The sequence below is a fragment of the Oryctolagus cuniculus genome, chromosome 13, assembly GCF_051225735.1.
Source record: "Oryctolagus cuniculus isolate XC-2025 breed Fujian yellow rabbit chromosome 13, ASM5122573v1, whole genome shotgun sequence".
NCBI classification, from domain to species: domain Eukaryota; kingdom Metazoa; phylum Chordata; class Mammalia; order Lagomorpha; family Leporidae; genus Oryctolagus; species Oryctolagus cuniculus.
Window position 1 is genome coordinate 54707252 of NC_142879.1, and position 25641 is coordinate 54732892.

General features: G+C 43.6%; 1 protein-coding gene and 1 pseudogene across 12 annotated transcripts in view; one reads left to right on the forward strand and one right to left on the reverse strand.

The window, feature by feature from the left end:
- Window positions 1–25641, forward strand: part of TBCE (tubulin folding cofactor E) — an 87715-nt gene that overhangs the window by 17571 nt on the left and 44503 nt on the right. For 4 of the 11 annotated variants that reach the window (XM_089311609.1, XM_089311616.1, XM_051820727.3 and 1 more), the window contains exon 3: window positions 11628–11712. The exons of 2 other annotated variants lie outside the window; for them this stretch is intronic. Coding sequence is in view for 4 of the 9 variants with exons in the window: in XM_051820727.3 (XP_051676687.1) it covers window positions 11628–11712 (85 nt within the window). In the remaining 5 variants the exon portion in view is untranslated. Of the gene's footprint in view, window positions 1–1035; window positions 1175–11627; window positions 11713–22257; window positions 22390–25641 lie in introns of those variants that run through there. 5 more of the 11 variants (XM_089311606.1, XM_089311607.1, XM_089311610.1 and 2 more) reach the window with 3 other exon arrangements.
- LOC108178139 (ATP-dependent RNA helicase DDX19B-like) lies at window positions 18778–20736 on the reverse strand (annotated as a pseudogene). The gene is made up of 2 exons (XR_016219014.1): window positions 20677–20736; window positions 18778–20273 (listed from the first exon to the last, which is right to left on the reverse strand). The product of XR_016219014.1 is annotated as an ATP-dependent RNA helicase DDX19B-like (transcript).

Genomic DNA, 25641 nt, shown 5'->3' on the forward strand with positions numbered 1-25641 from the left:
CGTGGGTGCAGTGGACCATCTTCCACTGCTTTCCCAGGTCATAGCAGAGAGCTGGATCAGAAGTGGAGCAGCTGGGACTCGAACCGGCACCCATATGGGATGCCGGCACTTCAGGCCAGGGCGTTAACCCACTGTGTCACAGTGCCAGCCCCCAGAAAGTATCATATCTTAACTAGTGCTGTGGTGTAGCAGGTAAAGCTGCCGCCTGTAGTGCCTGTATCTCAAATGGGCCCTGATTCATATCCTGGCTGCTCCACTTTTAATCCAGCTCTCTGCTATGGCCTGGGAAAGCAGTAGAAGATGGCCCAAGTCCTTGGGCCCCTGCACCCACGTGGGAGACCCGGAAGAAGCTTCTGGCTCCTGGCTTTGAATCGGCGAGCTCCAGCCCTTGTGGCTAATTGGGGAGTGAACCAACGGATGAAAGATCTTTCTCTGTGTGTGTGTGTGTGTGTGACTCAGACATTCAAATAAATATAGAAATCTTTAAAAAAATTGTTTAGATGTAAGTAAAGATGGTGTGTTGAGGGGCTGGCGCTATGGTATAGTAGGCTAAGCCTCCTCCTGCAACCCCAGTTGTGTCCCAGCTGCTCCTCTTTCAATCCAGCTCTCTGCTTATGGCCTATGAAAGCAGTGGAAGATGGCATAAGTGCTTGATTCCCTGCACCCACTTGGGAGACCCTGAAGAAGCTCCTGGCTTCTAGCTACAGATTGGCCTAGCTCTGGCCATTGCGGCCATTTGGGGAGTGAACCAGTGGATGGAAGACCTTTCTCTCTGTCTCTCCTGCTCTCTGTCTGTAACTCTGCCTCTCAAATAAATACATAAAATCTTAGGAAAAAAAAAAGATGGAAAACAAAAAAGATGTTGAAGAGGGCAGAATAATGGCTCCTGAAAAATATCCCTGTAACCTGTGGTTATGTTGGGTTACATGCCCAAGGGGAATTAGGGTTACAAGGGGAATTCAGGTGGCTCATCAGCTGATACTAGGATTGGGAGAGTAGCTTGGTTTATCCAGGTGGGCCCAACGTAATCACAGGACTCTTAAGAAGTGGAAGAGGGAGGGGGGAGAGTCCGTCGCAGAGTGCCGTGAGGAGGGAAGGGAGGTTGAGCGTGTGTGCGGCCACCAGAAGCTGGAAATGTTTCCTGATATGATAAACAAGCCATCAAATGTGTAAGGTTTGTCTTACGTTTCTTGCCTCCCTCCCACCCCCCTTTTTTAAGTGGCAAATAGCGTTTGGAGGCTACAGTCTGGGCTGTGAAGGTGCTCGTTGCTACTGAGTTGGTCATTGTTTCTAATTCTTTGCAGTGGACAGGTTGTATCTGTAAGATAAATTCTTGGACAGTAGATTAAAGGAGAGGATGTGGTGTTTTTGTGTATTTATTGTAAAAGGTCTCAAACATATAGAAAAGGAGAAAGTAGTCTAATAATATAATACCCATATGTACTTGTCAATTTAACAATTCTTTTTTTCCCCACCCCTACCCCCTAACAATTCTTAACATTTCGCCATGTGTATTTCATGTCTTATTTTTGCTTAAGCATTTAAAATTACACTTACAGTGGCATTTCATCCCAAAATACTTCACTGTGCATCTCTGAAAATATACATTTTCTTATAAAACAGTATGTATGTTTTAAATTTGTTTTGATTTATATGGTCAAGTTTGTGAACAGTTATAAGTTGTTGTTGTTGTTGTTGTTTAGACTTGTTTATTTGAAAGGCAGAGTGACAGAAGGACAGACAGAGAAAGATCTTCCATTGGTTCAGTCCCCAAATGTCTGCAACAGCCAGGACGGACCAGGCCAGAGATCCAGTATGGGATGTCGGCATCATAGGCAACGAGTTAACCCGCTGCACCACAATGCCGGTGCTGGGGCTGCTTCCTGAGAGGGAGTCTGTGCTCCTGCAGATTAGTGCTGTTGCTGAAGCCCACAGTTGTGCCAAAGCGAAGGTCTACATTGAAGGTGGACTTGATGAATTAATGCACAAAAAAACAGAATGGTGCAGGAAATATGAGCATTGTTAGGTGTTAAGAGATTTTTATTGCTTTTGCTGTTGTGAATTTTTGTAGATACTCCTTTCTCAAGTCACTTTATTTCCATTTGTAGGAAAATCACAATACATTACTTTTTGCTAGTGCATGCTGCTTTCTTGTCACCTGTCAGAAACTCGAAATAAGAAGTATATGGAGCCAGCACAGTGGCACAGTGGGTTAATGCCCTGGCCTGAGCACCGGCATCGCATATGGGTGCTGGTTCGAGACCCGACTGCTCCACTTTTGATCCAGCTCTCTATGGCCTGGAAAAGCAGTATAAGAAGGCCCAAGTCCTTGGGCCCCTGTACCCACGTGGGAGACCCGGAAGAAGCTCCTGGCTCCTAGCTCCTGGCTTTGGATTGGCGCAGCTCTGGCTGTTGTGGCCCACTGGGGAGTGAACCATTGGATGGAAGTGTCTCTCTCTCTCAACTATTTCAAATAAATAAATAAATAAATCTTTAATAAAAAAAAGAAATAATAAGTTTATACTTAAAGTTACATGGCTGGTGCTGCGGCTCACTAGGCTAATCCTCCGCCTGCGGTGCCAGCACACTGGGTTCTAGTCCGGCGCCCCGACTGGGACTAGAACCCGGTGTGCAGGCGCCGCAAGGCGGAGGATTAGCCTAGTGAGCCGTGGCGCCGGCCGTGATGTGATTCTAACACTGCATTTTATTTGAGTTTCTGTAAGGAAGCTTAGAATTGCATTTTATACCTCACTGATTTTTTCAATTGTTCTTTTTTTTTTTTTTTAAGATTATTTATTTGAGAGGTAGAGTTATAGATAGTAAGAGGGAGAGACTGAGAGAAAGGTCTTCCTTCCACTGGTTCACTCCCCAAACGGCCGCAATGGCTGGATCACTCCTCAAATGGCTGAAACGGCTGGAGCTACACCCATCAGAAGCCAGAAGCCACAGCGCCGCGCCGGCCGCTTGGTTCTCTTCTAATGCTTCTTATGTCCCTGCTACTCTATACTCTCTCTCCTGCCCCCTCCCTCACCCTCACTTTCTTTTGTTAATGGCTTTTGATCTTCTAGTACCACTTTTTTCTGAAATATTAACATTTTAAAAAATGTTTGAGAGGCAGAGAGAGAGCCCCATTCACTGATTCACTGTCCAACTGCCTGGAGCTGGGGATTCAATCCAAGTCCTCCTCATGGGTGGCAGAAACCTAACTATTTGAGCCATCATTTACTGCCTCCCAGGATGCACCTTACTGTTACTTGTTTTGCTGTTTTTTTAAGATTTTTAAAAATTATTTGAAAGTCTGAGATCAAGATCTACTGATTCACTCCCAAAACAACTGCAAGAGCTAGGGGTGGTCCAGGCCAAAACCAGGAGCCAGGAACTTCATCCAGGTCTCCCATGTATGTGGCAAGAGCCCAACTTCTTGGATCATCATCCTCTGCCTTCCCAGGCACAGTAACAGGAACCTGGATCTGAAGCAGAGTATCTGGTTCTCAGACTGGCACTCCTGTGTGGGATGTGGTCATCACAAGTGACAGCTTAGCTGGCTGTACCACCGCGCCTGCTCCCAGAATGCATATTAGCAGGAGGTTGGAATTGGGAGAAGAGCTGGGATTTGAACCCAGGAATTCAAATATGGAATGTGGGCTTTCCAGGTGATGTCTTATTTTTTTTTGGCAGGCAGAGTTAGAGACAGAGAGAAAGGTCTTCCTTCTGTTGGTTCACCCCCCAAATGGCCACTATGGCCGGCGTGCTGCGTTTATCTGAAGCCAGGAGCCAGGTGCTTTCTCCTGGTCTCCCTTGTGGGTCAGGGCCTAGGCACTTGGGCCATCCTCCACTACCTTCCCGAGCCACAGCAGAGAGCTGGACTGGAAGAGGAGCAACCGGGACAGAATCCAGCGCCCCAACCAGGACTAGAACCGGGGGTGCTGGCACCACAGGCGGAGGATTAGCCTAGTGAGCCACTGTGCCGGCCCATCCAAGTGATGTCTTAACCAGTGTGTTGGGGCCGGCGCTGTGGCGTAGCGGGTAAAGCCACCGCCTGCAGTGCCAGCATCCCATGTGGGCAATGTTCGGGTCACAGCTGCTCCACTTCCAATCCAGCTCTCTGCTGTGGCCTGAGATAGCAGAAGATGGCCCATGTCCTTGGGCCCCTGCACCTACGTGGGAGACCCAGAAGAAGCTCCTGGCTTCAGATTGGTGCAGCTCTGGCCGTTGTGGCCAATTGGGGAGTGAACCAGTGAATGGAAGACCTCTCTATCTCTGCCTCTCTTTTTCTTTCTGTGTAATTTTTCAAATAAATAAAAAATCTTTAACCAGTATGCCAAACTCCTGCCCCAAGTATTCCTTTTTTAATTTTGTTATTTATATTTATAATTATTTTTAAAAGGTTTATTTGTTTTATTTGAAAGGCAGAGAGAAATATTCCTTCTCTTCCATCTGCTGATTCACTCCCCAAGTGGCTCTAACGGCTGGAGCTGAGCTGATCCGAGACCAGGAGCCGGGAGCCAGGAGCTTCTTCTGAGTCTCCCACATGGGTGCAGATGCCCAACCATTTGGGTCATTTTCCACTGCTTTCCCAGATGCTTTAGCAGGGAGCTGGATCAGAAGTGGGGCAGCTGGGACTTGAACCGGCATCTACATGGGATGCTGGTGTTGCAGGTGGTTGCTTAACCCACTATGCCACAGCGCCTGCCCCTCTAATATCTTAGACATTCTCAAGTTATAATTTTAAAAGCAAGAAACTATCCAGCAGGCATTAGAGCATTCTTAGCTTGACTGTGTAGGGTGGTGCTAATTTCAAAAAGCTGCAGTGTTTTAGACTAACTTTGAAATTATGTGATTCTAGCTATAGAGGTATTGAAACTTCAACTTCTAGCTATCTGCTCCAAAGAGATGATCTCCGAGAGTAATAGAAGTCAATAGAGAATGGATCAGATTAGCAATATTGAGATAGGTAAGGAGACAGGGATCCAGAAAGAGTTGAAGGAAATATGTCACCACACCCTCTTGCAGGGTTGCCTCCAAAGCTCCTCCGATAGCTGAGCAACCTAAAACCCTCTATTGCTGCAGAACTAGCTCCCCTGGAAGTGGTCCTGCCATGATAATTCATTGTGATAACATTAATGTAAAATTGCCTTAACTGACACACTCCAGTTATGCACCTGACACCATGTTACTTCAGAGACTTCCTAAAAGGCCAGGAAATGGGCAAACATCAAATTCCTAGAACTCTCCACCCATTCCTGGAAAACCCTGCACCCAGTCCTGCCTCCCATGAATATTCTGTTCCTCTGCTCTCAAGATCACTTGAGAATCTTGTTAGGTACAGCTCACTCTTGAGCATGCCCAGATTCCTCAAGTGGGTACTTTTGCTTGGCAAATAAATCTTAATCCTCCACTGTACCTTATTTATGTCTTGTCCTTGAATTCCTTCTTGTGTTGGAGACAAGAACCTGTACCCAGCCATCTGACAACAGTATCACAATGCAGATAGGATCTCCAAATTCCTCAGTCTTGCATGACTTAATTGTAGTTATTGCCCCCTCCCCCCAATGTTATCTCAGAATTAATTAGGCCAGAAAGCCAAGGAGCAAAAGAATCGCCAAGGCAAATATTGGTAGTATCCATGGGAAAAGACAAAGGTACTGAATCCTTGGCCCTTGAATGAGTATATGCTTCTGTGAAGGCCAGACCAGTCCTAGTGTGAATGTAGATTCAGTAGTTAAAGCCAGAAGACTCAGACCTACCTCATTTTTAAGGTCATTGACCTTGTGAGATGGATGAATCTAGATACATTTGCCAATTCCATTAAATATTTCAGTTTTGAACTCTGGTTTGGATTTCACCTTCAGTAAGCAATCTTCTGATTATAAAGTAGCTTCTTGTGGTAGTCTGTTAATAGGGGTAGAATGCATTGAACACAGGGAATCTTTATCTTTTTAGAATACAGACTTTAATTTTTAGGGCAGTTTTAGATTCACAGCAAAATAGAGTGAAAAGAATAGTGTCTCATGTATGCCCTGACTCCAGGCGCATAGTCTTCTCTGATTATCTGCATCCTGAACCACAGTGGTACATGCCTTTGTTTTTAAAGATTAGGTTATTTATTTGAAAGAGTTACAGAGAGGGAGAGAAAAAGAGAGGAATATCTTCCATCCACTGGTTCACCCCCCCAAATGGCTGCAATGACTATGGCTGGGCGGAGCTGAAGTCAGGAGCTTCATCCCGGTCTCCCATGTGGGTGCAAGGGCCCAACCACTTGGACAATCCTTCACTGCTTTCCCAGGCACATTAACAGAGAGTTGGATCAGAAGTGGAGCAGCCGGGACATGAACCGGCACCCGTGTTGAATACCAGCACTGCAGGTGGCAGCTTAACCCATTATGCCACCAAGCTGGCTCCCACAATGGTATGTTATTACAGTCAGTGAGCCTACACTACCTGTTATCACCCAAAGTGCTTTCTTTAGGGTTCACGCTTGATGTTGTACATTCTGTAGGTCTGGACAATTGTCTAATGACATGTTTCTACCTTTATCTACCCCTACAGAGTTCTGCTGCCTTAAAAATCCTCTGTGCTCCACCTGTTCATCTTTCCTTCTAACTCCTGGCAACCCTTATCTGTCTAAAATTTTTGCCTTTTCCAGGATATTCTACAGATGGAATCATATAGTATGTAACTTTTTCAGACTGAATTCTTTTGCTTAATGACATGCATTTAACTTTCCCCATATTTTTTAAGTGGCGCTGGCATCCCATATAGGTGCTGGTTTGAATCCCAGCTGTTCCACTTCCAATCCAGCTCTCTTCTAATGGCCTGGGAAAGCACTGGAAGATGGCCAAATTAGTTGGGCCCCTGAAACCCATGTGGGAGACCTGGAAGAAGGTCCTGGCTCTTGGCTTCAGATCAGCCCATTGCAGCTATTTGGAGAGTAAGCCAGTGGATGGAAGACCTATCTCTCTGTCTCTTCCTCTCTCTCTGTAACTCTCTCAAATAAATAAATTAAATTAAAAAAAAAAAAAAACAGTTACAGGGAGGGAGGGAGGGAGGGATTGTGGCAGAAAGAGAAAGAGATCTTCCATCTGCTGGTTCACTCTCCAAAAGACCACAAGAGACAGGGCTGGGTCGGTCAGGCTGAAGCCGGGAGCTTCATCTGAGTCTCCTATGTGGGTCACAGGGGCTCAAGCACTTGGACCATCCTCCGCTTCCTTCCCGAGCCATAGCAGAGAGCTGGATTGGAAGTGGAGCAACCAGGACTAGAACCCAGCGCCCATATGGGATGCTGGCGCCGCAGGCGGATGATTAACCAACTGAGCCACGTTGCCGGCCTCGCACATCTGTTTTTCATACTGAGTAATAACCTGTTGTTTGGATGTGCTACAGTTTATTCATTCAGCTACTGAAGGACATCTTCGTTACATTCTTGTTTTGGCAGTTATGAATAAAGCTGCAATAAACATCTGTGTGCAGGGGTTTTCCAGCTCATTTGGGTAAATACTAAGGAGCATGATTGCTGGATTGTTGGATTAATTATTTTTAATTTTTCTGATTTTAGTGAAGTTGGGTCTGATTATGATTGACTTTTCATGTGGCTTGAGTCCAGGGAGATTAAACAAATCCTGTTGACTAGAATATTTGGGCTTATTTGACAGCTTCATTACTGTAAACTAATAAGCTTGTGTTCCGGTGGCTGCTTCAGTCACTTGTGCACTTGGATTTGCTGGACTGAGGCTTCTGGGATGTGACCCGAGGGTATATCAAGCAGAAGCCTGGACTGATCCCTGTTGGGACCTGAGTGGCGAGGTAGTCTCGCCCAAGTATCACTTCTGTCCGCTCCCTCTGTCTGATACTGTACTTCCTACTCCAGCATCCATCAGTGGACTGGCTTAATAAAAACTTGGCAAACAACAGTTATTTTTCTTCAGAGTTATAGCCAATCACAATCAAATGCTTGCTCCCTCCTTGGGTGTTAGCTTGAGAAGGGAGTTGTTCTTTGTCATATGAAATAACAGCATTGTGTTTTGTGTTCTTCTTGATAATGTCCCTCAGCTGAACTGATTCAGATCGTTTTTATTTTTTATTTATTTTTTTAAAGCTTTATTTATTTACTTGAAAGTCAGAGTTGCACACACAGAGAGAGTCTTCCATCAGCTTGTTCAATCCCCAGTTGGTTGCATTGACTGGAGCTGCACCGATCAGGAGCCAGGAGCTCCTTCCAAGTCTCCCACATGGGTGCAGGTGCCCAAGGGCTTGGGCCATTTTCTACTGCTTTCCCAGGCCACAGCAGAGAACTGGATAGGAAGTGGAGAAGCTGGGTCTTGAACCAGATCCCATATGGAATGCTGGCACTTCAGGCCAGGGAGTTAACCCGCTATGCCACAATGCTGGCCCCTTTTTTATTTTTATTAAATATTTATTAATTTGAAAGAGTTACACAGAGAGAGGAGAGGCAGAGGCCGGGGTTGGGGGGAGGTATTCCATCTGCTGGTTCACTCCCCAGTTGGTCGCAATGACCAGAGCTGCACTGATCCGAAGCCAGGAGCTAGGAGCTTCTTCCAGGTCTCTCATGTGGGTGCAAGGGCCCAAGGACTTGGGACATCTTCTACTGCTTTCCCAGGTCACAGCAGAGAGCTGGATGGGAAGTGCAGCGGCCGAGACTAGAACCGGCGCCCATATGGGATGCTGGCGCTTCAGGCCAGGACGTTAACCCGTTGCGCCGCAGCGCCTGCCCCCCCGGATAGTTTTTATTATGAATTACGTTAATTGTGCTTATTTCTTATATAAAGGCTTTGGTTTGCCAAAAAGTGTACTGGGACATGAGAAATTGGTGTGTGTGTTAGTTCAGGGCTGGTCCTTGTTAGTGGTGTTATTTTTGGCAAGTCACATTTTTCCTGAACTTGCATTTCTTATCTCTAAACTGAGATCATCTCTGTTCGTGCTTATTGAATAGGGCTTCTGTGAGAAGCAGGATAAGTTCAAGCTTTGTAGAGTGTAATATGAGTTGGACAATAGGGCCTTACCTCTTATATATAATCGGGACTCAACTCTATTCACCTTTAATCTTTTCCTCCTGCCATAAGCCCTTGCCCTGACCTCTGAGTGACACTTAGCTCCAGCTATATTGGATTTTTTGAAATTCTCTAAACAGATAGTGAAGTCTCAGACTATTCCTTGTCTCAAGTATTTTCTCTTCTGGGTTTACCTCAAATGTTGCTGTTTCTGTTCTGTCTTTCCCATATGCCTCCCCAACAAATACTGTCATTGTTTCTGTAACATCTGTACTTACTTTTATCACAAGGTTTCTCTTATCTAATAACCATTGGTTTACGCATCTATCCTGTTAGAAAACTGAGGTGGTTTAGAGTAAGAGACTCTGTAAGTCTCTAACACATCTTTTAGCTGTATCCACAAATTTTGACATGTAGTGTTTCATTAGTCAGTTAAAATATTTGCTGACTTATATTGTGATTTATTTTTTGATGTGAGGTGATTTTTAGAAAAATGCTTACTTTCTGGGGCCGGTGCTGTGGTGCAGTAGGTTAACGCCCTGGCCTGAAGCACCGACATCCTATATAGGATGTTCGAGACCTGGCTGCTCCACTTCCAGTCCAGCTCTCTGGTGTGGCCTGGGAAAGCAGTGGAGGATGGCCCAAGTCCTTGAGACCCTGTACCCAAGTTGGGGCCCTGGAGGAAGCTCCTGGCTCCTGGCTTCGGGTCGCCGCAGCTCTGGCCGTTGCGGCCAGTTGGGGAGTGAACCATCAGATGGAAGACCTCTCTGTCTCTGTCTCTATCTATCTCTCTCTCTGCTTCTCCTTCTCTCTGTGTAATTCTTTCAAATAAAGAAGTAAAATCTTTAAAAAAAAGCTTACTAAGAACATATGAGGATTTTCTAGTCACTTTTTGTTACTTCCCACTGAATTCCTCTGTGGTCAGAGAACAGACTCTGTGATTTGTCTCCTTGTTTCTAAAATTTATTTTTTTTGCTGTGGTAAAATTCATGTAATATAAAATTGGCCAATCTAACTACTTTTGAATGTATACTTCTGTGGCATTACACACATTCATGTGCAACCATCATCATTGTCCATCTCCAGAATATTTTTATCTTCCTAAACTGAAACTCCATACCTAAGAAACAATAGTTTCCCATTCTCCTCTCCCATTAGTCCCTGGTGTCTACCATTCAACTTTCTGTCTTTATGAAATTGACTACTTTAGATGCCTCATATAAATCATACAGTAATTTGTCCTTCTGTGAATGACTTACTTCACTTAGCATAATGTCCTCAAGACTCATGTGTGTTGTGTGTGTCATAATTTCTTTTCTTGGTATTTTATCCTTTTTTGATGCAGTAAATACATACAAAGAAATCAACCAAGGAGAAAAAATATTGCTCAAAGAAATAAAAGAAGATGTAAGAAATGGAAAGACATCACATGTTCATGGATTGAAAGATTAATATTGTTAAAATGTCAGTGCTACGCCGGCGCCGTGGCTCAATAGGCTAATCCTCCACCTTGCGGCGCCGGCACACCGGGTTCTAGTCCCGGTCGGGGCGCCAGATTCTGTCCCGGTTGCCCCTCTTCCAGGCCAGCTCTCTGCTGTGGCCAGGGAGTGCAGTGGAGGATGGCCCAGGTGCTTGGGCTCTGCACCCCATGGGAGACCAGGAAAAGCACTTGGATCCTGGCTCCTGCCATCGGATCAGCATGGTGCGCCGGCTGCAGCGGCGGCCATTGGAGGGTGAACCAACGGCAAAGGAAGACCTTTCTCTCTCTGTCTCTCTCTCTCACTGTCCACTCTGCCTGTCAAAAAAAAAAAAATAAATAAAATAAATAAAATAAAATGTCAGTGCTACCCAAAACAATGGCCATCCACAGATTCAGTGCAATCCCTCTCAAAGTTTCAACAGTTTTTTTTGCTTACACACTTAATTATAATACTATGGCTATGTTTCACTTAATTATTGATAATGTGGGCTTATATCTGTCATCTTACTTGATTTTTGTCTTGGAGATTGTGTTCTTTCCCTACCATGATTGAAGTTCTTAATTTAGCATTAACTTGTCCATTCCCTAAGACATTTCTTTCTTTCTTTTTTTTTTTTAAATGTCTTTAATTCCGTTTTCCATTAACTTTTTTTCTTTTTCTTAAGATTTATTTATTTGAAAGGCAGAGTTACAGAGGGGCAGAGAGGGAGGGCTTCCATCTGCTAGTCCACTGACAGATGGCCACAATGGCCGGAATTGTGCCGATCCAAAGCGTGGAGCCAGGAACATCCTCCGTCTCCCACGTGGGTTCAGGGGCTCAAGGACCTGGGCCATCCTCTGCTACTTTCCCAGGCCATAGCAGAGAGCTAGATTGGAAGTAGAGCCCCCAGGACTTTATTAGCAGAGAGCTGGATTGGAAGTGGAGCAGCCGGGACTCAAACCAGTACCCACATGGGATGCCGGCACTGTAGGTGACGGCTTCACCTGCCATGCCACAGCACTGATTCCCCCACCCCCAACATTTCTTTCTTCTTCAATGGTGTCTATGTGATACAGTTTCCATGATAAATAATATTTGTTTGTAGGAAAATGAAACTTTACCTCTCTCATTACTCAACTGTTTTTTCTTATTCTGCTAGGACTCTGGTTAGGAGTAGAATGGGACAACCCCGAAAGAGGAAAACATGATGGGAGCCATGAAGGGACTGTATATTTTAAATGCAGGTAATTTTTCTTGAGTTGGCATGAAAATTTAGTCAAGATATTGTTTAATAGTTGAATGAAAAGGAAGAAATATTGTTTGACTTACGGGGTAGTTATAATGTATAATTCAGGTATTCTAAAATGGTACTTTTTTGATATTGCCTTAACCACTGTTGGTTGTAGAGGTTTTAAAGAATTCTGGCTCAGTGTTATAAATGGGGTTGCTTTTTTTTTTCTTTTTACAGTTTTTAAAAATTTGAATATCAGCCTCTTATTGGTTCATTAACAGTTTATAATACATTAAGTGAATAATAGAAAAGAGAAATAGCTTATGTATCAGATAAGAATAAATTGTTGCACAAAATACATAACATCTGAATAGTAGAATGCTGAGCTAGCATTAAAAAATAAGTTCTTGTCATAGAAGGATTTGCATATTGTATATCTACTAGTATTTTTAATGGCCTGATATCAGAGAAACTCCATGAAGCTCTGATAAAGATGGTAGGAAGCTTATGGTATAGCATCTGTCTCTTTAAATATTATTTGTTTTCCTTAGCTTTCAGTTTCTCAGAAAGATTTCTTACTATGAAATTGTTTCTCCTTAGGTGTGGTATAGTGAGCACAATACTGACCTGGAAATCAGAGTCCTCTAATCTGTTTTGAACAATCTTTATTATCCTGAAGAAGACAAAATTTACTGAGCTCTAAAACTGCAAGTCAGATGGGGCCAGCGCTGTGGCATAGTAAGTTAAGCCTCTGCCTGTGGCACTGACATCCCATGTGGGTGGTGGTTCGATTCCCAGCTGTTCCACTTCCAATCCAGCTCCCTGCTAATGGCCTTGGAAAGCAGTAGAGGATGGCCCAAACACTTGGGCTCCTATACCCATGTGGGAGACCTGGAAGAAGCTCCTGGCTCCTGGCTGCAGATAGGCCAAGCTCTCTGGCTGTTGCAGACATCTGGGGAGTGAACCATTGAATGGAAGACCCCTCAGTCTCTCCCTCTCTCTGAACTTAACTCTGCTTCTCAAAAAAATAAATAAATAAAATAAATAAAAATATTTTTAAAAGATTTATTTTTATGTATTTGAGAGAGAGGGAGACAGAGAAGGTGTTCCCTCTGCTGGTTCACTACCCAAATGGCCGCAACAGCTGGAGCTGAGCTGATCGAAAGCCAGGAGCAGGGATCTTCCTCCGGATCTCCCACGTGGGTGCAGGGGCCCAAGCACCTGGGCTATCCTCTTCTACCTTCCTAGGCACATTAGCAGGGAGCGAGATCGGAGGTGAAGCAGCCAGGACTCGAACCAGCACCATAGGGGATGCTGGCGCTGCAGGCTGGGGCTTTAACCCACTGCGCCACAGTGCTGACCCCATATAATAAATCTTTTTAAAAAACAAAGAATTATATAACAACCGGTTTGATTGACTTCTGTAACTTTACACTATTATTTTTTAAGATTTATTTATTTATTTGAAAGAACTGCAGAGAGAAAGGGAGAGACAGGGATGGTCCTTCTGTTGGTTTACTCCCCATATGGCCACAATGGCTAGGGCTGGGCCAGGCTTAAGCCAGGAGCCTGGAGCTTTCTCTAGTTTCCAACATGGGCTCAGGGATCCAAGCACTTGGATCATCTGTTGCTGCTCTCTGAGGCCACCAACAGGAACTGGGTTGTAAGTGGAGCAGCCAGGACACAACCCTACGTCTATTTGGGATGCTGGGTCCCAGGAGGTGGCCTTACTGCTGCACCACAATGCCAGCCCCTATAAACTACTTAATTCCAAGTTATTCTTTAAAATTTATTTTTATTTTAAAAAATGTTTGAGAGAGTGATAGAGAAGAAGACAGAAAGATCATACATCTACTAGTTCAGTCTCCAGTGGCCAGGGCTGGGCCAGGCTGAAGGCAGGAGCCAGGAACTCCATCCTGTTCTCCCATGTGGGTGGCAGGGACCCAAGGACTAGATTGGTCATCTGCTGCCTCCCAGTGTATGCATTTAGCAGGAAGCTGCATGAGAAACAGAGCAAGGACTCAATGGAACAGGGGAATGAAGGCCTCCCAAGCAGTGGCTTAACCCACCCCACTGTGCCACATACAGTTGCTCCTCTTTCAAATTATTGAAATTGGTATTTTGTTGACTTAAAAAACTCACACCGGGAGGTGATGGGTATTGGGCATAGTGGCTAAAATGTTGATTAGGGGGTGGGAAGTTGGCTCAGCAGTTAAGACATCTGCATCCCATATTGGAGTGCACTGTTTGGAGTCTACTCTGCTTCCAATCCAACTTCCTGTTAATGCACACCCTCAGGAGGCAGCAGATGATGGTTCAAGTACTTGGGTTCCTCCCATTAACATGGGAGACCTCAGATGAGTTCTTGGCTTCAGCCTGATGCAGCCTTGGCTGTTGCAACATTTGGGGAGTGGACCAGAGGATGGGAGATCTCTCTGTGTATATTTCTCTGTCTCTCTTCTTTTTTTTTTTTTTTTTTTTTTTAAGATTTACTTATTTAAGAGGTTGAGTTACAGAGAGGGAGAGACAGGAGACAGAGAGGTCTTCTGTCTGCTGGTTCACACCCTGAATGGCTACAGTGACCACGGCTGGGCAATCTGAAGCCAGGAGCCAGAAGCTTCTTCAGGGTCTCCCATGTAGGTTCAGGGGCCCAAGCACTTGGGCCATATTCTACTACTTTCCCAAGCCATTAGCAGGGAGCTGGATCAGAAGTGAAACAGCTAGAACTTCAACTGGTGCCCATATGGGATGCTGGCATCGCAGGCGGAGGCTTAACCTACTGTGCCACAGTGCCTTTCAAATACAATGAAATACAGATGAAAATAAAAAAGGTAACAGAAAATATACCAGCATCCCACATCTCAGTTGCTTGGATTCATTTCCAGGTCTAGTTTCTGAGTCCAGTTTCCTTCCAGTGCAGACCCTGGGATGCAGCAGGTGATGTCTCAAGTAGTTGGGCCCCTGCCACCCATGTGGGAGTTCTGGATTGAGTTCCAAACTGCCAACTTCTGATTCTTGACTTCAGCCTGGCCCATCATGGTTATTAAGGCATCAGGGGAGTGGGCTAGCAGGTAGAAGCCCTGTCTCTCTCCCTTGTCTCTGACTCTTGTTCTTTATGCCTCAACTAAATTTTTTTAAAGTTTTAAAAAATCCAAGTCTCCCAGGAATTCCAGGTCTTCCAGGTTTCCCATGCGGGTACAGGGGCCCAAGCACCTGGGCCATCTTCCACTGCTTTCCCAGGCCATTGCAGAGAGCTGGATCATAGCAGCTGGGACTTGAACCAGTGTCCATATGGGATGGCAGTGCCGCAGGCGGAGGATTAACCCACTGCGCTACCGTGTCGACCCTATTTATTTTTTACATAACTACTTTTAATTATGATTGTGGGGCCAGCATTGTGGTGTAGCAGATTAAGCTGCTGTCTGCATCGCAGGTGTCTGTGAGTGCCACTTCACTTCTGATAGTGGCTTCTGCACTTCTGATCCAGCTCCCTGCTGGTGTGCCTGCAAAAGCAATGGAGGATGGTCCAAGTGCTTGGGCCCCTGCAGCCATGTGGGAGATCTGGAGGAGGCTCCTGGCTTCGGGCTGGCCCAGCTACAACCATTGCTGCCATTTGGGAAGTGAGCCAGAAAATGGAAAAATTCTCTCTTCCTCTCTCTGTGACTCTACCTTTCAAACAAATAAATTTTAAAAAAATGAGAAAATAGTATGACTGTGAAATAGTTTCTGGGAAAATGGTATACCTGTTTTAAGTAAGCAAAAGATGAGTCAAAAGTTGTTGTATTTGGGCAAGTGTTTGGCTCAGTGGTTAAGACATTGCTTAGGATGCCAGTGTCCCCTATCTGAGATCCTGGGTTTGAGTTCCAACTCCATTCTTAATTCTAGCTTCCTGAATGTGTACCCTGATGATGGCTCAAGTGCTTGAGCTCCTGCCATCCATCCAGGAGACTCATTGAGTCTTGGGCTCTTTGCTTCAGCCTGGCCCAGCCCTGGCTGTTTCAGGCATTTGGAGAGTGAACCAAGTGGTGGTGGATCTCTTTGTTTCTCTGCCTTTCAAAAATTAAAAAAACACCTGTTATATAAATAAAAGTATGTCTTAGTATCAAGTGGTTGATAGTGTGTTAGGCATATAACAATGAAGTTATTCACTTGGTCATTCAAATCTGCAAAAGTTTGCTTGCTTGGAGAGAATATCAGGAAGAACTGAGTGGAATGTGTGAGAATATTTACGACTCTGAGTTCACCAGTGTTCAGATTATTCGGTTAGGTTCTGCCTCTAGGGTACAACTTTGGAATAGACTGATTTCAAGGCCAACCAGTTCAGCTCACATTGATCTTATAAGACTCCAGTGCATAACAGAATAATATTTGCAGGAATTTAATCTCAATTTTATCAGTTATCTTAGACTATAGGATGGGCTTTCACCCATGGAATAGACAGTTTTATAGATCATTCGCGGTTATTCATATTTTATCATGTGTTCCTCATTCTTTTTGAAGTAATTATAACAGGACTTACTAATATCTTTTTTTTTTTTTTTTTTTTTTTTTTAATTTTTTGACAGGCAGAGTGGACAGTGAGAGAGAGAGACAGAGAGAGAAAGGTCTTCCTTTGCCGTTGGTTCACCCTCCAATGGCCGCCGCTGCAGCCGGCGCACCGCACTGATCCGATGGCAGGAGCCAGGATCCAGGTGCTTTTCCTGGTCTCCCATGGGGTGCAGGGCCCAAGCACCTGGGCCATCCTCCACTGCACTCCCTGGCCATAGCAGAGAGCTGGCCTGGAAGAGGGGCAACCGGGACAGAATCCGGCGCCCCAACCGGGACTAGAACCCGGTGTGCCGGCGCCGCAAGGTGGAGGATTAGCCTATTGAGCCACGGCGCCGGCCTCTAATATCTTTCTTTGAGGGACCAAATAAAGTAATGGTCATGAGTGCAATTAAAAGCTGGTTGAGCTAAAATCCAGGCTCTGGACTACTCTTCACTTTAGATCTCTAAAAGCAGGGTGGGTTGTTGGTTTGTTTTTTTTTGTTTTTTTTTTTTTTTTTCCTGTAATAGTTCGTGGGTCAGTCAGAAGAAGACTAGCAAACAGACCAGAGCATTGTGGAAGGTCTTCTGTAAGCATGAGCTTTGATTTCATGTTACTCTTTAGTTTTTGATTTCTTCTTTTCTCTTGTACAACCTAAGGTAAATATGACAATCTCCTGAGCTGTTATATTTGTAACATAATGTTGATAGAAGTTTACAGGTTTATTCAAAATTTATGACTGTGGATCAGTCTTGAACATTTTTCCTGGGTGTTTCTGTTCCCTACCTGTCATCTCTTAGGGCGCTGAGAGGTATGAATACAATAATCACTCTTCAAGTCCTCGATACCTTGTCCCAAGCCAGGACAGTGATTTCCAGCTTTTTTCTTTTAACTTGAAGTACTTGTGTTCTAAACTGAACAGTCTGGGTCAGTATTCCACCTACTCAGCTTTTATTTCAAAATTTGGTTTCCAAGCAATAATACAATTTCTCTATCTGATGGGAAATAAATCTTAAACTGTGACTTTTCAGTACCAATGAGTGGAATCTAACTTTAATACTTGGCATCAGAGAACAGACTGTTCCAGACCATGTCCAAGATACTGGACAGCTTAGGAAATAAAGCCCTTGATTTATTCATCTTGTGTGAGTCATAAGGTTGTTGGAAAGTGTTTTGAGGCTTTTAGATGTGCCTTAATTTTAGATGTGCCTTAATGGATCAGTATAAAATCTCCTGATATGGTGTGAAATGTTTGAAGAGTTTTTTAAAACAGCACTGAGCATAATGAGAGTATGCAGGCAGGGCACAGCTTCTCCCAAAAAGGTGAACATAGATCAATTTCATTTTTTAAAGTCTCTCAATCTTGAATCGGGGCAAAATCATAATTGTGTCCCTCAAAACCAGTCTACAACCAAATGCTTGTCTACTGTGTGATTGCCTCCCCCTCTTCTCCAACCATGGAAAAACAACTTCACCAGGTCAGGTCTCTAATTATTATAGCACTGAAAATACAGGAAAGATTTCTCTTATGATGAATGGTAGTTATATGATCTTGTTGAATAAAACCTAATTATGTCTGAAGCAAATAGGGTATCAATATTAACATTACTTATTAGAAACTTCAGAGACCTAGTTTTTTCTATCTGCATGGAAAGCAGCTTACTATGGGAATTGGGAACTCTGTTGGAGACCCTTTCCATTTGAGTAGTATTGCCAGATTCTGCAAATGAAAACTCCAAATGCACAGTGGAATTTGGATTTCAGATAAATAACAATTTTTTGTATAATATTGTGTCCCATAAAAGTGTATTAAAAATGATTTGCTATTTACCTGAAATCCAAATTTCATTAAGCATCCTGATTTTTTTTTTTTTTTTTGTAAAAGATTTATTTTTATTTGAAAGGTAGAGACAGAGGGAGGGGTCTCTCCCTCTGCTGGTTTCACTCCCCAAATGGCTGCAGCAGAGCTGAGCTGAGCTGAAGCCAGGAACCAGGAGCTTCTGGGTCTCCCACGTGGGTGCAAGTGTGGGTGCTAGCAGGGAGCTAGATAGGAAGTGGAGCAGCCAGGACTCAAACCAGTGCCCAAATGGGATGCCAGTGCTGTGGGCTGGGGTTTTAACCCGTTGCACCACAGTGCCATCTCTGAGCATCCTAAATTTTATCTTGAACCCTACTGGAGATATAAGACATTCTGAATCTTATAATGGCTTCATGAACCCCTCCCATTTCCACAAGGGCCATGGTCATGACATCAATTTAGTTAACATTTTTAACTGGCATGCAGAAAGAGGAAGAAACTTGAACAAGCTGAATACTTTGAAGAGAAACATTTTGGACTTTCCTCCATTTATTCTCCCTGCTCCCTTTTGCCCTCCATTATTTTTCTCTTTGGACAGGTTTCAGAATTTCAGTGTTCAGATGTAAGTTTTTTTTTTCTTCACGAAGAGTAATTTTTGGGTATTCATCTTTTTTTTTTAATAAGGCTTTTTTTTTTTTTTTTTTTTTTTTGACAGGCAGAGTGGATAGAGAGAGAGAGAGACAAAGAGAAAGGGGTATTCATCTTTGTATTTGGGGATTCATGGCTATTCTTCCAGAGTTGTGTAAACGTGTTTTTCCACCATCCCCTAGCATTTCACAACTTTTTGTCCAGTTCAGATGTATTTTAAAATAGGGCAGGTAATTTGTCTATGCGTGCCTTTGTCTCGTTGACTCTGGAGGTCTGGCCTGTGAAAACTCTCATCTCCTGGGCAGCGGCATTGCTAAGGGCAGTCAACAGTGACAGGTAGAACTTCTCTGTTGCCTATTTTCTCAATCTCATCCAAATCATCAGTGTGCAATCTTTCTGTCTTATTAAAATGTTTCTGGATTCTGTTCAGGGTGTTCATGCTGTCAACCATGTGCACAGCCAGGCCCCTCCAGCCAAAGTGGTTGGTGCACCCAAACCCTGGTGCAGGTAGGCCTTCTCTGGGTTCCCATCCTTGTCCACTGGAAGATCGGAGTTGAAGATGACAGACACTTGCAACATCAATAGCATGGGCACACATGTTGTTGGACACCAGAATCTTCTCTTTGCCTCCTGGGAAGCACTCAATCTTTTGAGAGTTCTGCTGCCAGCCAGCTGGCTGTTTTGTGTATATGGAAGATCCTCTGACCAAGTGATGGTAATGGTCCCCTACATGTTGTACAGGATGGGAACTTCTTGTCTCTGTTGTTGCACAGGATGTAATAACTGCTTGATGGTGTCCAACATCTCCTCACGCTTCAGCCTGATTACATTTGGGTCTGAGACCACTTTCTGGGCAAAATTCCACACAGAGCCTTCAAAGGGGGCAGAGAAAAGCAGCATCTTCTGGATATGGATGCTCTGACCCTCACATTGGCCTCTTCCAGAATAAACACCTTGATCTTGGGGGTCAATGAACTTGAGCTTGGTGCACCAGTCCAGGGTGGTCCCCAGGATGCCAATGACAGTCTGTTCACTGATCCTCAGACCTCTTTCCAATTTATTGCCACAAACAGCATAAGCAAGTTTTAGTTCAGGATAAAAATCTGGCCATCTACTCAACTACTGTTCTCATTTGAAGGGCAAGTTGCTGGGGAGAGGAATAGACACTGGGAGTATCTGTTTGCAGGTTCTACTTGGCTGAGCATGGCCAACACAAAGGCAGTTGTTTTACTAGTACCAGACTGAGACTGAGAGGTCAAATTCTGTGTGGGTTCAGCATGTGTCAAAGGCAAAGCGTTCTCTTGTATCTTGGATGGATAGTTGAAACCCATGGCAAAGACTCTATGGAGAAGTTGTAGTTTCAACTGGGGCTCTTCAAAAACTCCACTGAATAGAGGTGGCAGTTGGGATGCCTCTGGCTGAACTTCCACATGGCTTGTGTTCTGGACAATGCTGCTTCTGATAAGCTTGCTGAGCAAGGACTCGGCAGCTCTGTCCTGTCTCTCTTCTTCATTTGTCTTCTCCACATTAGCATTGGTCTTGACAACAGTACCATTTGGTATCTGCTTTGATTTTTCTCTTCCTTAAGATGCAAGTTGCTCAACTAAGTGGAGAATATGGTGGGAAAGTGTCAGGAAAATCACTTAAAAGATTTTTTTTTTTTTTTTTTTTTGACAGGCAGAGTCAGAGAGACAGAGAGAAAGGTCTTCCTTTTCCATTGGTTCACCCCCAAAGTGGCCGCTATGGCCGGCGCACTGCGCCAATCCAAAGCCAGGAGCCAGGTGCTTCCTCCTGGCCTCCCATGCGGGTGCAAGACCCAAGCACCTGGGCCATCCTCCCCTGCCTTCCCAGGCCACAGCAGAGAGCTAGACTGGAAGAGGAGCAACCGGAACAGAATCAGGCACCCCAACCGGGACTAGAACCCCGGGTGCCGGCGCTGCAGGCGGAGGATTAGCCTATTGAGCCGTGGCTCCGGCCGACTTAAAAGATGTTTAAATCAACAGAGCCTCTAACTCCACCATGGCCTCCTGCTCATCTGCAGTGAGACCCTGTGAGTCAGTAGCCATGGTTTTGATGTGGGTGGGACCCTTGCTTGGTGGATTTGTCTGCGGCTGTAGTTATAAGCTCCAGGAGATGGTGGTGAACCCCCAGATATAACATCTTTGTATTAATCTAGAATCTCAGTAGAGTCTATGTAAATCATCACACGTTTTTGGAGATCAGTTGTTACTGATGAGCACCAAATCAGCTAGGATTTTTGATTATTTGCTGCTCTGTTTTGTTTTCTGAGAAACCTGCTGGGAGTATTCCAAAAAAGATATGATCTTTGATGTTAGCCTTTGATCTGTGAAGGACATAGCATACGCTGCAATTACCTAACACTACTCCTGATTCCTTTCATCTGCTTGCAACTGAACTCAACAGTAATAAAACTCTACTGTTGACTTGTTCATTATCACTGTTTGAAGAAGTGTAACTTTAGGAAAAAACTGCCAGCCATGCCATTTGTGTATATGAGTTTTTTCTTTTTTTGGCAGTGTTGCTGTCTGATTTATCATAAGTGTATGGATTTTTTTTTAACTTTTATTTAATGAATATAGATTTCCAAAGTACAGCTTATGGATTACATTGGCTCCCCCCCGCCATGACTTCCCTCCCACCTGCAACCCTCCCCTTTCCCACTCTCTCTCCCCTTCCATTCTTATCAAGATTCATTTTCAATTTTCTTTATATGCAGAAAATCAGTTTAGTATACATTAAGTAAAGATTTCAACAGTTTGCACCCACATAGAAACACAAAGTGAAAAATACTGTTTGAGTACTCGTTATAGAATTAAATCTCAATGTACAGCACATTAAGGACAGAGATCCTACATGAGGAGTAAGTGCACAGTGACTCCTGTTGTTGACTTTACAAATTGACACTCCTGTTTAAAGGCATCAGCAATCTCTCTATGCTCCAGTCATGAGTTTCCAAGGCTATGGAAGCCTTTTGAGTTCACCGACTCTTATCTTATTTAGACAAGGTCATAGTCAAAGTGGAAGTTCTCTCCTCCCTTCAGAGAAAGGTACCTCCTTCTTTGAAGACCTGTTCTTTAAGTGTATGGATTTTTAAATAAGTTTTTTTCAAAATACTTGTACCTTTTATAGGGTACAGTATTTCCGAACATGTATACAACATAAACTGATTACCTCAAGTAATTAGCTTTTTTTAAAGACTTACATTTATTTGAAAGGTAGAGTTAGAGATCTTCCATGATCTTCCATCTGCTGGTTCACTCCGCAAATGACAACAGCTGGAGCTGAGCCGATCCGAAGCCAGGAGCTTCTTTCAGGACTCCCATGTGGGTGAAGGGGCTCAAGGAGTTGGGCCATCTTCTGCTTTCCCAGGCTCATTAGCAGGGAGCTGGATGAGAAGCTGAACAGTCGGGTCTCAAACAGGGCCCATGTGGGATGCCGGCGCTGCAGACTTTTGATAGTCTAGAATCATGTTATCTACAGACAGGAATAATTTAAGTTCCTTCTTACCATATTTCTTGTCATTTGTTTGCTTTCTCTTGCTTAATAGTTCTAACCAAAATTTCCAGTGTTCTATTCAAAGAGAGCTGTGAGAACAGACATTCTTTTCTGGCTCCAGATCTTAGAGGAAATACTTTGAATTTTTCCCATTCCTTACGATGTTGGTTGTGGATATGTCATATGGCCTTTATTATGTTAAGGTAGGTTACTTCTGTATTTAATTGACTCAAGGTATTTTTGTTTTTTGAAAATCATGAATGAATGTTGGATTTTACCAAATTTTTCTGTCTATTGAGATGATCATATATTTATCCTTCATTTGGTTGATGTATTTTTTTTTTAAGATTTATTTATTTACTTGAAAGAGTTACACAGAAAGAGAATGAGAGGCAGAGAGAGAGAGAGGTCTTCCATCAGCTGGTTCACTCCCCAGATGGCCGCAATAGCTGGAGCTGCGCCAATCCGGAGCCAGGAGCCAGGAGCTTCTTCTGGGTCTCCCATGCAGGTGCAGGGATTTGGGCCATCTTTGACTGCTTTCCCAGGTCATAGCAGAGAGCTGGATCAGAAGTGGAGCAGCCAGGACACGAACCGGTACCCATATGGGATGCTGGCACTGCAGGTGGCAGCTTTACCTGCTACACCACAGTGCTGGCCCTTGATGTATGATTTTTATTTATACATGTTGAACCATCCCTGAGATAAATTCTACTTGATCATGGTGAATGAGGAATGAGCTTTTTTTTTTTTTCTTTTAATAAAGATTTATTTATTTGAAAGTCAGAGTTACACAGAGAAGGAAAGGAAGAAAGAGAGGTCTTCAATCCACTGGTTCACTCCTCAGTTGGCCACAACGGCTGGAGCTGCGCCAGTCCGAGGCCAAGAGCCAGGAGCTTCCTCCCAGTCTCCCACATGGGTGCAGGAGCCCAGGGTCTCGGGCCATCTTCTGTTGCTTTCCCAGGCCACAGCAGAGAGCTGGATTGGAAGTAGAGCAGCCAGGATTCAATCAGCGCCCATATGGGATGCCAGCACTACAGGCGGCAGCCTTAACCTGCTGCACCACAGCACTGGCCCCAGTGAATCAGCTTTTTATGCACTGGATTAACTTTGTTAATGTATTTTTTTTTTTTACATCTATGTTCATCTGAGATACTGGTTTATATTCTTTTTTTGTTGTGTTCTTGTTTGGTTATAGAATCAAGGTAATGCTAGCCTTGTAGAATGAGTTTAGAAGGGTTTCCTTTCTTTGAGTTGTTTGGAATAGTTTAAGAACTATCAGTGTTAGTTAGTTCTTCTTTGACAATTTAGTAGGCTTCAACTTTGAAGCCATGTGGTCTTTTGGATTTTATTTGTTGACTTAAAAAAAATATTCATTAGAAGGTAAGAAAGAGGAAAGAGAGGATGCTACTATTTGCTGATTTACACTCCAAATGCCTACAATGGCCAGGGCAGGGCCAGGACAAAGCTGGGAGCCAGGTCTCCAATGTGTATAGCAGGAACTCAATTACTTGAGCCACCACCACCACTGCCTCCCAGGGTCTGCATGTCAGGAAGTTGGAATCGGGAGCCAGAGCTTTGAATTGCACCCAGGTACTCTGACCTGGGGACACAGGTACCCTAACTAGCATCTTAACTGCCAGACCAAACACCTGCCCCTCCTGGTTGACATTTTACTTCTGATTCAATATCCTTACTCATAACTATTCAGTTCAGGTTTTCTTTGTCTTCCCAGTTCAATTTTGATAATTTATTCATGTCCAGAAATTATAAATTTCTTCTTGGTTTTCCAATTTGTTGACATATTAGTCCTTAATTATCTTTTTTTAAGATTGTCTTTTTTTTTTTTTTTTTAAGATTTATTTATTTGAAAGAGTTATGCAGAGAGAGGAGGAGAGGCAGAGAGAGAGATCTTCCATCTGCTTGTTCACTCCCCAGTTGTCCACAACAGCCGGAGCTGTGCCTCTCCGGAGCCAGGAGCCAGGAGCTTCCTCCGGGTCTCCCAAGTGGGTGCAGGGGCCCAAGAACTTGTACCGTCTTCTGCTTTCCCAGGCCATAGCAGAGAGCTGGCTCGGAAGTGGAGCAGCTGGGTCTCAAACTGGCACCCATATGGGATTCCAGCACTGCAGGTGGCGGCTTTACCAGCTATACCACAGCACCGGCCCCTATCTTTTTTCTGTGGTTTTGGTTATGGTATCACTTACTGATTTTATTTATTTTAATCTTTTTTTTTTTTTGATTAGTGTAGTTAAGGCTTATGGAGTTTATCTCTTCAAAAAAACAACTCTTCATTTCTTTTCTGTTTCTTAAATAATCTGTTTTATTTATTTCTGTTCTGATCTTTGTTTCTTTCCTTCTAACTTTGGATTTGGTTTGTTCTTGCTATTCTAAGTCCTTGAGATGCATTGTTAGGTTGTTTATTTGATATCCTTTTTTTTAAAATGTAGGTGCTTATTGCTATACATTTCACCCTCACTATTGCTTTTACCATATCCTGTAAGTTTTGGTATGTTGTGTTTTCATTTTCATTTGTTTCAAGGAGTTTAACAAATTTCCTTTTGATATTTTGAATGACTAATTGTTCATTCAGAGGCATGTTGTTGTCTCCATGTATTTGTATAATTCCTAGAATTTCTTCTGTTGACTTCTAGTTTTATTCCATTGTGGCCAGAAAAGATACATGATATGATTTTGATGTTTTTGAAATTTGTTGACTTCTTTTTGGGGTCTTTTCTAGATCATATTCCATGTGCATATGAAAATAATGTATATTCTACAGCTGTTGGGTGAAATGTTCTATAAATGCCTGATAGGTCCATATGATTTATAGTATAGTTTAATTCTGATGTTTCCGTGTATTCTGTTTTTGCTCTTTATTAATGAAAGTGGGGTATGGAAGTCTTCCACTATGATTGTGTGACACTAGAGCTTGTTTCTCTCTAGATAATCTTGTTTGTTTTGTATATTTGGGTGCTCCAGCATTAGGTACATATGCATCTTCAATTGTTCTTTTTGTTGACCCCTTGATCATTACATAGTGACCTTCTTTTGCCTCTCTTTTTAAAGATTTTTATTTATTTGAAAGTCAGTGTTAGAGAGAGAGACAGACATCTTCTACTGCTTTCCCAGGCAGTGGAGCAGCCGGGTCTCAAACCGGCGCCCATATGGGTTGCTTGCGCTTCAGGCCAGGGTTTTAACCTGCTGCGCCACAGTGCCGGCTGCTTTTTTTTTTTATTTGTCTTTTTTACAATTTTTATCTTAAAGTCTGTTTTGTCTGATATTAGTGTGCTGTTTATGCTCACTTCTGTTTTCTCTTTGTATTGGATATCTTTTTCCATCCTTTCATTTTCAGTCTGTATATGTCTTTGATGAAGTGAAAATTTTTTAAATATTTTATTATTTGAAAGGCAGAGTTGGAGAGAGGTCTTCTACCTGCTGGTTTACTCTCCAAATGGCTG